The sequence below is a fragment of the Papio anubis genome, chromosome 3 (assembly GCF_008728515.1).
Source record: "Papio anubis isolate 15944 chromosome 3, Panubis1.0, whole genome shotgun sequence".
In the NCBI taxonomy this organism is placed as follows: Eukaryota; Metazoa; Chordata; class Mammalia; order Primates; family Cercopithecidae; genus Papio; species Papio anubis.
Window position 1 is genome coordinate 4,648,643 of NC_044978.1, and position 12,655 is coordinate 4,661,297.

At 45.3% G+C, this 12,655-nt stretch overlaps 1 protein-coding gene across 1 annotated transcript; it reads right to left on the bottom strand.

Annotated features, from left to right (window-relative positions):
- Positions 1-96: 96 nt before the first annotated feature.
- Positions 97-7,334, bottom strand: SLC25A4 (solute carrier family 25 member 4). The gene is made up of 4 exons (XM_021938985.2): positions 7,076-7,334; positions 5,317-5,803; positions 4,666-4,806; positions 97-3,755 (listed from the first exon to the last, which is right to left on the bottom strand). The coding sequence occupies exons 1-4, from the start codon at positions 7,184-7,186 to the stop codon at positions 3,598-3,600; spliced, it is 897 nt and encodes a 298-aa protein (XP_021794677.2). The 5' UTR covers positions 7,187-7,334; the 3' UTR covers positions 97-3,597.
- Positions 7,335-12,655: the final 5,321 nt, after the last annotated feature.

Consider the following 12,655-nt stretch of genomic DNA (forward strand, 5'->3'; position numbering starts at 1 on the left):
AATCTGTGAATGAGATCAACTATACTTTATTGTGGATTAATAAAATTACTGATATTCAGGAGGAGCAGAAAAGCAAAGAATCTTTATGACACGGTAGACTTTGTTCAATTTTATTTAAGGGCTTGAAATTTGTATTTAAGGCAGCCGTAAGTTTTTATTCATTGCATTATACAACTCCAACAAGCCTGTCTGGCCACCCCCACGGTGCTTTGCATGTTCAGGATTTCACCCGAACTGATGAAACCCTCTCCCAAGTATTTTGTAGGTTCCCTGTGCTTTTTAGATGCACCTTCCCTTCTCGCTCCTTCTTACATCCAACAGAAACTTGCTAAACACCTTCTCCAGCCTGGGCATTGTAGCAGGTGTAGAAGATAAGTCCTTCTTGCGGTGCTTGCATTCTCTTGCAGCCTTGCACCTTGTGGGTGTTTAGTAAATGCCACCTCAACACAAGGGATACCACATATTTTACAGAATAAAATGGAACGGAAGCAGTCGCCCAGTTAATTGAGATTTCAACACAAATACTTCAGACAAGTTTTTACTGTTTTTAGTGTCCAATTGTTACCATTATGGACTCACTCATGTTGTATCATCCTCCATAATTTTTCTCATACATTTAAAATAAGGTCTTAAAAAGATATGATGCCAATAGGTGAGGCTTTAGGGGAGAAAATACCTAAAAATGATTGGGGCAGGGAGTGGTGGCGGTGAGGGAGGGCTGCGCCTAGGAGAGAGCTGTGTGGGAAACAGGGCTGATGAGAAATTCCTGGGGCAGGTCCCCAAGAGTCGGACGCTCAATTCGAAGTTGTCACTTTTATGTAAACCAGACCTTCCAGCATGACACAGCTTTGCACAGTGATGGTATGGCATGAGGGTAGGTTAGTGAGGGAAGTACTGCCTGTTCTCCTGCCAGATCCCAGCACTCTGTCAGAGGCTGAGGGTTCTAGGAATTCCTGGTGAGTTAAGTAGCCTCGGTAAGGAACTGGCTCAGCAGGGCCTGGGGTAACGTTCATTAGAGATAACCTCAGCAGGAAGTGGGAGGGCCGACATCTGGGTCACATGCAGAATGTGGACAATGTGCACTACTTAATAAATGTACATGCCTCTTCCCTCCCCCTTCCATGCCAAGATTAAAGACCAGAACACAATTATGTTTCTTGGTTGGGTTGGGAGCGTGCACTGTTCATTCATTGTATCAGGTCTTCCTCCTCCTAAACTTGGGCCCTGCTTTGAGATACGCTCCATGAAAGTACTTGCCTACCAGCCTGCCCTGCTTTTATTCCCTATCAGCGACAGGATTTGGATCCTCATATTATCCTTAGAATGAAAAGCAACAGGAGGACAATGGATCCAGGAGGCCTCTAACTGCACATGTGCTACCTCACCTCTAGGAGACAGGATGGAGAGGTACCTTCTTTTTAGCCCTTTAGACTTTATTGGCCTAGATATCTACTAGGTGAGGTCAGATGTGATCCTGGATTTTATAAAACTCAGACCTTGGTAACTGTGGTAAAAGCAACACAGCCAATTTTTAGCTGGGGAGGCAGGAGTGAGTCAGTGGAAGGGCTTGGTAAGCAAGGTAAAGAACAGAGACCAACCCCCACCAGCCAACCACCCGTTAGAAAACACCGAGAAGACATTTGCCTGCCTTTCAAGCTTTGCCAAGGATACAGGGACTTATCACAATGAGTGAGTTCAGACCAGGAGTTCAAGACCAGCCTGGCCAACGCAGCGAAACCCCATCTCTAATAAAAATACAAAAAATTAGCTGTGCGGTGGTGCACACCTGTAATCCCAACAGGTCTTCCGATTAGTCACAATCCAGGAGACTAGAGCAACTGTTTGGTCTTTTCCTGGTCCCAAAGTGTGAACTTTCCAACCTGAAATTCTAAGTATTTTCCCCTGGCTCACAAATCTCAGAGGGGCAAATGCAAAACTGACTTCCTGTAGGTCTTGATAAATTCTTACAGAAGTACTGGAGAATGCTTTCCACACCCATGCTTCTAAATCTAGTTATTTTCTTTCAAAGTCTCCATCTCCCACCACTCCCTCCCCCGATTTCATTTCCCTTCTATTCCTTCTCAAGCACGATGTACTGTCTTAAATTATCTAACAACGGCATCTCACCTTTTCTCCCCAACTTAAGCATCTTTCAGGGCAGGTTCCTATCTTTTCTCCCTTCCACGGGGCCTAAGAGGTATTAAATACTAGCTTGGTAACTGCTGCTATGGACTGAATGTGTCCCTTCAAAATTCATCTGTTGAAATCTTAACCCCCAAAGTGGTGGTGTTTGGAGGAAAGGCATTTGGGAGGTAACTGGGTCATGCGGGTAGAGCCCTCATGAATGGAATTAGTGAGATTATAAAAGGGACTACAGAGAGCTCTGTCGCTCTTTCTGTCATGTAAGGATATAAGAAGTCAGTAATCTACAACCCAGAAGAGGGCCCTCATTAGAACCTGACCAAAGAGGCACCTTGATCTTGGACCTCCGGTCTACAGAACTGAGAAATAAGTTTCTGTTGCTTATAGGCCATCAGTCTACAGTACTTTGTTATAGTGGCCTGAACTAAGACAATTGATTTTTTTTTTTTTGAGACAGGGTCTTGCCCTGTTGCTTAGGATGGATGTGGTGGCCATCTCAGCTCACAGTGACCTCTGTCTCTCAGGTTCAAGCGATTCCGATGCCTCAGCCTCCCGAGTAGTTGGGATTAAAGGTGTGCACCACCACATCCAGCTAATTTTTTGTATTTTTATTAGAGATGGGGTTTCGCTGCATTGGCCAGGCTGGTCTTGAACTCCTGGTCTGAAGTGATAAGCCTGCCTCTGCCTCCCAAAGTGCTGGAATGACAGGTGTGAGCCACCGCACCTGGCCTTGTCTTTCAATGAACACTCTCCACTTATCATAAAATTCTAGGTGTCACAGTTATCTAAAGGGATGAAAACAGAGCATTTCCTAATCATAGAAAATTCTCCAGACTGTGACTTAAAGCTTTTAGCAGAATCTCAGAATTTCTAAAGACTACAGGAAAGTGCCTAAGACAAGGCAGGATTACAAAAGCCATTGTCACTTTCTAGCCTACAGCAACACTGGGTAAGATAGAATATGACCTGCCTGAGTTTGAAAAATGGAACTTTAAGCATTGTATGTTCTCATATAATACATACTCAATATAATATCTGGCATTTAGAAGCTTGACCACTGACTGATAAATGAATCATGCTAGAAAATATACATTTTTGATCTTTTAAAAACGCATTTTACAGTTAATAAGAGTTCAATAAAATAGAAAACGTGCATTAAGTGGTCTTTATTGATGTTTCACATTCAGTTATTTCTTATCACTTCTTCAGTTAATTGTACAAGTATGATAAATTATTTTCTATTTGCTGTGGGAATTTAAATGTAAAATAAATACAAAATACATCTGTGGTTTAATGAACACTCAATGAAGCATCTTTTCTGAGGTATTCCTTTCAGTCTGGTTTTATCCCAGATCTTTTTACTTCCCCTAGGAATAGTCTATTAAACCACACAATGGATCTGTGAACTTGTGGATCAAGGTCACTGTAAATCAGTGAACTTGTGTTTTAATTACATTAGACATACTTTTTGATCTCATCATACAACACCAATACAAAAGCACCACCCATGCCTCTCAACACATTGGACCAGGCACCTTTGAAGAAGGCCTTGGCTCCTTCATCTTTTGCAATCTTCCTCCAGCAGTCAACTGTCCCCGTGTACATAATATCAGCTGTGGAAACAAACGTTGGTGAGGGCTCCATAACGCTGGAGGAAAGAGACCTTTCCTCTGAAAGATATCTGCACACACTGTTACCAGCTGTATAAAATCAGGGTCATCTGGGCATGGAGTCCCAGCTCCATGCAACATTCCACTGGACATGTCCTTCCTTGCTTAACTGGCAGGCTGGGCCTCCTGTCATTCCTACTCCATTAGTTCAAGGTCAGTGAAGAACTGGGGCAATTAACCAAGTAATTCACAGACTGCCCGACTGTGAAACAAGAAGGGCGCAGAGCAGCAGGAGTATTACGCTACGTGGTTACCTTGTTTCATGGAGGACCAAACTGCAGCCTAGCGTCAGATGATACTGCACAAGGTTATGCAGTTAAAATAAAAGGCTGTAACGAGTTGAAACATATGAAACTGCTAACACTGGACTGTTTTTGATTTTTAAAGTGGCAATTTCATATGGTTCACCCTATAGAAGCCAAAACTTTTTATGGCACAACAGATTGCTTCAGGCCATCTCTACCCAGCCAAACACCCCATCCCACTAACACCTGTAAGTCGGAGGGAAGCGAGAGTTCTCCGTAAGCAGCAGCTACTTCTTCTCCCCAGCTGTTGCACCCAGGCTCATAGGGAAGAGGGCCTAGGGTCTCTACAACGCTAGATACCTAGTTAAATTCACATCTAAGTATCTTTCTGTTGATGTTCTTAACCATCTCTTTAGTAAAATGGAAAAAACTTTTCCCTAATAGGATAGTTGAGAATGTCAGGGGAAATTAATACAATCTTTCTTCCCTAAGTCCTTATCAAATAATTTTGAAAATTAATTTCTAGTCAGGAAGACTGAAAGGAACACTGTAAAACGTTCTCCTCGGGCAAAAATAAAGAGGTTTAGATGAGTAGAGCACCAGCTTACCCCCTTTCCGGCCGGACTGCATCATCATCCTACGACGAACAGTGTCGAAGGGGTAGGACACCAGCCCTGCGACTGCCGTCACACTCTGGGCAATCATCCAGCTCACAAAAATGTGCACGTTCTTGGGGTCAGGCAGCATCCCTGTGGACAGAGCCAAGAAGCCGAACGGCTATGAAGCGACTGTTCTCAGCAGAAAGCAGGTGGAGGGAGAGAGGCCACCGCACCTCCAGCTGCACGCTCTGACCTTGCGGGGAACCTGCCCCTGTGCAGGTGCCTCACGTATGAGCAGGCGGCCAGCAAAGGTGGCTGCTGCCGTCTCTGGACCCCGGGGAGCCAGTGCTCTGCTCATATGCAGGGCACTGGAAGTGGCTTCAAGTTAAACTCAGTAACTGCTATGGCTGTGTCTAGAGGGAGACAGGCTCCCCCTTCCTCCTCTCTTAATAACTAAAGGCCAGAGTGTATTTCAGTAGAGGACACGAAGAATGCTTTAGCTATTAATTTATGCACACCACCTCCTCATTCAGAAGCCTCAATTATCCCAGAGACTAGAAAAAAACAAGATGGATATATATCAAGTCCTTTGTGACTTACAGATCCCGTAGGATCCTCTATCCACACCGCCCTCCTTCTCCCCTGATGCCCCTCTCTCACCCTTGGCAGTATCATAGACTCCGAAGTAGGCAGCTCTGTAGATAATGATGCCTTGGACAGAGACGTTGAAACCTTGGTAGAGACCCCTCAGGCCATCAGACTTGAAGATCTTGATGATACAGTCGCCCAGACCATGGAACTCACGCTGGGCGGCACCCTTGCCCACGTCGGCAGCCAACCTGGTCCTAGCAAAGTCCAGCGGGTAGACAAAGCAAAGGGAGGTGGCCCCAGCGGCCCCACCAGATGCCAGGTTACCAGCAAAGTAGCGCCAGAACTGCTTATGCCGATCCACACCCCCTAAGAAGAGCTGCTTGTACTTGTCCTTGAAGGCGAAGTTGAGAGCTTGGGTGGGGAAGTAACGGATCACGTTGGCCAGGTTACCCCTCCAGAAGGAGAGAAAGCCCTGCTCCTTGGGGATTCTCACCACACAATCAATGATCCCTTTGTACTGCTTCTCAGCACTGATCTGTTTGCTGGCATGCTGGACCTGGTGGAGGGGAGGGTGGGTGATAGAGGACAGGCAGGGCAGAGACAGGGGAAGAGGACAGGAGAAAAAAGAAGGTTTGCACTTCCTAGATTTTTTTTTTTTTTTTTTGAAGAAAAAAAGGATGAGGAAATCAAATGGATACTGAGGACATGTAAATGGATACTGTTATCCATGTTAGTTACTAGATAACAAGCCAAAATAATCCAATGTGGCTTCAATTATTAGGGTATTTGAGGGAAAAGGTGTTGCCCCAAATAAACTGAAGAGGTGATTGAATTGTATAAAGCTAGCCATTTATCTATTTCACTTTCCCTAGGTCTGAGAACTGTATGAGGGGCTTACTGGGGGACAGAATGAGTGACACTCCCTGCTTCAAAGGGCTTTGGATTTAATAGACATGATGGCCAAAAAATGACAATTTCTCAGTGTCACTCTGATCACCCTGGAGATGAGGATCTCTAGTAGATGCTCTAATAGAGGAAGGAGAATAAATCCACTAAGCATTAGGGCTCCAAAGTTTTCAAGCAGACAATCCAAGTAATCAATTATTGAGGGTTCGCTGCCTTTGTGAGCAATTTGTGGGGGGTTTTGTTAGCAATTTTGACTCCCAAATTGGGCTCTTCCTCATTGAGGGGCCCTGACCTTTTGGGCAGGTGGAGAAAAACAGGAGGATGATGATAAGCCATTCAGCGACCAGGTAGGGGAGGAAAAGATTTGGAGACAGGATGATCTGAGTTTATTCCGAAAATTGTGTCTTAACATTTCAAAACCTCAGCTTCATCTGTAAAATGGAGAAGAAAAACTCTCTCACAGAGGTTACATAAAGATGAAGGCGTCAGCCTGCATACAGCACTGTGCGTGAGATACGATAAGGGAATTCCTGCGTGATGATTATTTTGGTGTTTTCATTGTAAAGGTGCGTGCGCATAAGACGGTGCCAAAAATACCGGCAATCACTAGGTGCCTCCAGGCCTGAGTGCACGCCCGTGCTGTCACGGGCGCAGGATCTGGCACACGTAAACCGGCTCCGGGTGGGTTTCCATATATAGACACCCGAACGCCGGGCGCCACCCGACACCAGGAATCTGCGACTGACGCTGGACCTGTCTCTACGCAGAGGGCACCTTCTTCCCCCACGAGCGGGCGGGCGCCCGGGCCTGTGGCCTGGCGCAGATTTTCCGCGGCGCCCCGCGCCCTGCAGCTCGCGCCGCATCGCGCGCCCTGCCCGGCCCACCTCGCCCGCGCCCGCGCCTCGCACCGTGCCGTCCTCACCTGCAGCAGCAGTTTGACCCTCTCGATGGGGGCGACCGCGGTCTTGGAGACTGCAGCGGCGACGCCACCAGCCAGGAAGTCCTTTAGGAAGCTCCAAGCGTGATCACCCATGGTGACAGCTCGACGCACTCAGCCCGCAGGCAGCCCGCTCGCGCTCTCGCCCACGCCCGGCCTGGCACCGCCGCGCAGTCCCCGACCCTGCGCGACGCGAAGGGGCCGCCGCCTCGCCCGCAGCCCCCCCTTATATCCGCGCCGGGCTCTCGCGAGAGGAGGCGGGTCGCGGCCGGCGCGCGCGCCGCGCATTGGCTGGGCATGTACGCGGCGCCCCCTCCTCCCGCTTCAGAGGGCATCGGGGGCGAAGGCGTTTCCGGGAGCGGGGCTGGGCCGGGGGCTGTCCCTGCAACTTGGGACATTTAAAGGGCACATTCATGTTATCTGTCCCGCCGAGCCCAAGGAACACCGTGTCACCGCGGCATGTGGGCCGCGTATTTATAGCACAAGCAGCCTTAGGCCGGGTTGAAGCCGGGGCAGACACCGGACGGCTGCCTCCAGCGGAGCGTTCTTGACCCTCCGGCCTGCACGGGCCGCCCTCAGACCCAGGGATTTCGAGCCGTTTCCTCCTTCTTGCATCTAAAGGCGCCCCCCACCAGAACTCACTGCCTGGATATGGGCTTCCTTAGAGCCGTGCGCTCCGGAGAGGATAAATGGCAATCCTCTCAGATACTGTGGTCACTCGATGCTGTGATTGCCTCATAGAATCTGACAAACTGCTGCCTCTCACTTCATCTCATTCAATCGTTCGTTCCATCATTCATTCTGCTGTTACATATTGATGTGTCTGGCACTCAGTGCCCACAGGAAAGGCCTGGTGCAGGGGGGACTAGGTGAATTCATACTTGTTTTGGCAAAACTCTGTGACTCTAAAACACAGGACACTTCTTTTGTAAGCCCCTAAAGGGTTTAATGTACCACTCTGCTCTCAGCGGAATTTCAGCACATATCAGGGCAGAATGTTCTCAGTCAGCTGGTGCCTTCTTGAGGGTCAGTGCTGTCAGCCTTCCAGAGAAGATCCAGTCCTTAGCTGTATTTGCCTCTTTTTAATGGCAGCTGGGGTTGAGGAAATGCTATTTAATCCCAGGAAATTGATTGCAATTAATTTCTTAAAATATATAAATTTGAGCTTTTATTTTCCTTAGCTTGTTTTTTAGGCAGTTCATGTAACCATACAGCTTTTCAAATACAACTGTTCCTTCCCCTAGAATGACTGCAATTTGTTTTTAACTTTAAACTCTTTACTCAATGATCTTCCCATGTTTGCTAATTTTCATTTGTACCTTTAACGAAGTTTATTGTTTTTATAAGCTTTTTTCTTTATTATGTTTGCTGACATCATGTTAGAGGTTTATGGAGCTGCAGCTGTGTGTCACCCTGGGCCTGGAGACTTTGGTATAGCAGAAGTCACTCCAGTTCCAGGGCCACAGAGGGCATGCGTTTTTCTAAGAGTGGGGCAGGCTAGAGTTCCGCAATCCAGGTAAGCAGAATGAAAGCTAGGAACTAGTGCAAAGTTGCCAGAGATCAGAGCAGACAGAAAGTCAAGACCTCGGAAGAGACAGATAAACCATGTACGTGTTCATTCAACAGACTCTTGTTGAGCATTCACTGTGTCCCAAGAACCAAGTGTAGCCCTGCCGATTGAGTATAAGTAGACATGGCCCGTCTCCAAAGACCTTAGAGTTCAGTGTATTCGTCACTTGCTCCACTTTATCACAACTTCACTTACAGATTTCCATGGATCAGCATAATCCACACAGTAATCCTTTTTAATTATAATAGCGCACTGTATCCCATCCTGTAATATAGAGTTGCTTTTAAACCTCCATTTTCCTTTTAATTGTGCATTAGAATTGTGTCTTATTTTTATTATGAAAAATAGGCCGGGTGTGGTGGCTCATGCCTGAAATCCCAGTATTTTGGGAGGCTGAGGCTGGCAGATTACCTAGGTCAGTAGTTCAAGAACAGCCTGGCCAACATGGCAAAACCCTATCTCTACTAAAAATACAAAAATTAGCTGGACGTGGTGGCTCATGCCTGGAATCCCAGCAGCTCAGGAGGCTGAGGCACGAGAATCGCTTGAACCTGAGAGGCAGAGGTCATAGTGATCTGAGATCACTCCACTGCACTTCAGCCTGGGCAACAGAGAAAGACTCTCACTCAAAAAAACAAAAAAGAAAAGAAAAGTAATGCTGTTATATTGAAACTTGCACAAACTTCATTTTCTCCTCTAAGTTTTTTCTTCTCATATATTTCCCAAATGGAATGGATAGATTAAGATTTTTAAAGTTTTGTAGCTTTTGCTACATGTTGACAAATTGCTCTTCAGATGGGCTTTCTCTCACACTCTCCTCCAACACGGGCTTTAAAAAAACAGAGTTATTTGTGAGTTAGAATTTGTATTTAATTACTATGAAGCTGTATATATTCCATATGATTCAATTGAATCTGACAGTTTGACAAAGTTTCCCTTTTGTGTAAACTTTTAATCTTCATTGACTACTGCTGGAGTGGAAGCAGAGTATTTATATTAACAACAATTCTTTATATATTTGGGGCAATAAATATGTGTTGAATGTTTTTCATTTTGTTGTTTTCCTTTTGGTATTTATTATATCGTTCTATTAGTGTTATGAACAGATTTATAGTATGATGATATACTTCATGTTCTGATGTAAATGTATGTCTTTTCTAGATATAGCAGTCTATGTACTCTAGTACATATATCAGTTTTTTTCTTCTACTTTGGGTAGCTATTCTTAAAATGTCTAACACCATGTTTTATATGTATGGAGGAATAGGTCTAATTTCACTTTTCTCCATATCATGCGTGGGTATCCCAATACTAATTCTTAAGCAGATATTTTCTTCTCTCCATTATTTGTCTTATATTACTAAGTCTAGTTTGTCATATATTAAGTTCTCATAATAGCTTTAATTTATGAAATATCCACACTATGACATATTTATTTGATCTTCATTTTTAAAAAATAAGCTGATATATGATTCTACAATCACTTAAAAAATAAAGTTTTATCTGCTTATATGTCTGGATTAATTTTTACTATCAAGTTGTTCAATTATGTAAACATCACAGGAAGATATTAGACATTTAAATTAAATTAAATCTTAATTAACATATTAATTCAGGAAGTATTATCATCTTTGTTACACTTAATTTTACCAATCAGAGTTTTTGTTGTTTTCTAAATGGGAGATATATTTCTCCTTAGCTACTCCCCAGTTACCCTGTTCTATAGAAGGAGTCATAGCTGGAATCCTTGACAAGAGGTTTTTCATGGAAACTCATACACTGTCCTCTGCCTCCATGGACTTTCTCAGAAAAGAGAGGCCTCAGATGCCCTCAGGAGCATGAGCTGCCTGTGGTCACAAGATCCTGGTATCACTTACACAGGCAGGGGAGAGAATGGTGCTCGGCAGAACACGTGTCCACCCGCCCAACCCAGTACTTAGTGGCTTTATTCCAGCAGGAGAATGGACGAGGCATCTAGGAGATGAGAAGAAACTGTGCTTTCAATTGTGGATGGGATCTTGGATGCTGGTGGGAACAGGGCCATGTAGAAATGAGAGTAGGGTGGAAAGCTAGCCTTTTGGATTTTTAGTGGAAGCTCTTATAGTCTCTTGCCAAACTGGGAATAGAGAATGGGAGTTGCTAAAGAGTAAGAGTCACAAGAAATAAAGAAAAACAATAAAAGATGTGCTTTTGGTGGTGATAACATAATGCCTGAGTGCAGGTGTACATTTAAAGTATTAGGAATTAGAATACACTACTACTATTTGTTCACGTGGTAAATTTCAGCATAAGCAAAGGGGATCAAGATATTTATATGTGTATGTACATATGTATGTATTTATTTATTTATTTTAGAGACAGCATCTTGCTTTGTCACCCCGGCTGGAGCACAGTGGCATAATCACAGATCACTGAAACCTTGCACTTCTAGGCACAAGCGATCCTCCTGCTTCAGCCTCCTGAGTAGCTGAGACTACAGGCACATACCATCACACCTGGTTTTATATATATATATGGGTTTTTTTCTTTTTTTTTTTAATTTGTAGGTTTTGCTATGGTCTCCTGGTTTTGCTATGTTGCCCAGGCTACGTGGAGAAGCTTACATGCCAGGAACAGACATAGCTGTGGTGCCTACAGGCAATTCCAATGCAGCCTGGCAAGGACCCAAGGGGGTTCTGGTTGTACTTTCAGCAGAGTGACTTTCAGTGTGTTGCCTCCATCAGAACTTGTACTTTTTACGTTTTACGAATGTTCGTGAAACAAAAAGTTTTGTTAGAAGGATTTGGCGCCTTATTATTTAAAGGAGGTGATTTAAGGGGGCAGAGGAGCCCTTGAATCATAGAAAAGACAGAGGGACTTCTCCTAGAAGGCACTCTGCTTCCAGGGGAAACTGATTCAGGTTGGCCTCTTGGTTGCTGGAGGCAGGGAGGCCTGGGGGACCCTGTAGCGCACCCTAATAAACACAGGCAGACCCTGTGCACTTCCTAAAGACAGATTCTGAGCCTTTCTTTTCCCACTTCCAATCTTAGCACCTCTCCTTACTTTGTTGAAGACTCCCAACCAGCACACTGAGTATCATACAACACAATGAAGCTAATGTTTATGCTCGTATAATAATGCCTTCCGACCATAACCACCCACCTTCCAGGCTGGCATCTTCCAGTTTTGCCCACAGGCAACCTCTGTGAATAAAACTGTTACTCACCTGGAGCTGACTGGGTCCATTATCTTTTTTGGGAGGAGACAGAGTCGCGCTCTGTTGCCCAGGCTGGATGGAGTGCAGTGGCGCCATTTCACCTCACTGCAAGCTCCCCTCCCCGGTTTACGCCATTCTCCTGCCTCAGCCTCAGGAGTAGCCACAGGCGCCGCCACCACGCCCGGCTAATTTTTTGTATTTTTAGTAGAGACGGGGTTTCACCGTGTTAGCCAGGCTGGTCTCGATCTCCTGACCTCGTGATCCGCCCGCCTCGGCTTCCCACAGTGCTGGGATTACAGGCGTGAGCCACCGCGCCCGGCCCACTGGGTCCGTTTTCTAAACACATTTTGAACTAGTGTTTTGTGTTTCACACATCCTATCAATCATTTTTAAAAACACATGCTTTATTCCTGTTATTATTAAAATCAGTATGCAACAAATGTTATCAGAGACTATTTTTTTCATCCGTACTACTGAAGAACAGTATGTTGCTATTTTAAGGAATGAGGATTTTTTCCATATGTGTTCTTCTACCTCATGACCCCTTCCGCATAGTCAGCTAGACATTCTGTGTCACCGCCACAGGAAAAAGAAAACATTCCGGAAGCAGAGGAAATAAGTCTATTCTCGGCAGTAGAATTTCCAAAGGAAGAGAAAAAACTGAAGTCCAGCGGACTTCGTAGAATACTTGAGAGAAAACAAAAAGCTTTCCGCACACGGCCAGACACGGCGGCTCACGCCTGTAATCCCAGCACTTTGGGAGGCCGAGGTGGGCGGATCACCTGAGGTCCGGAGTTCG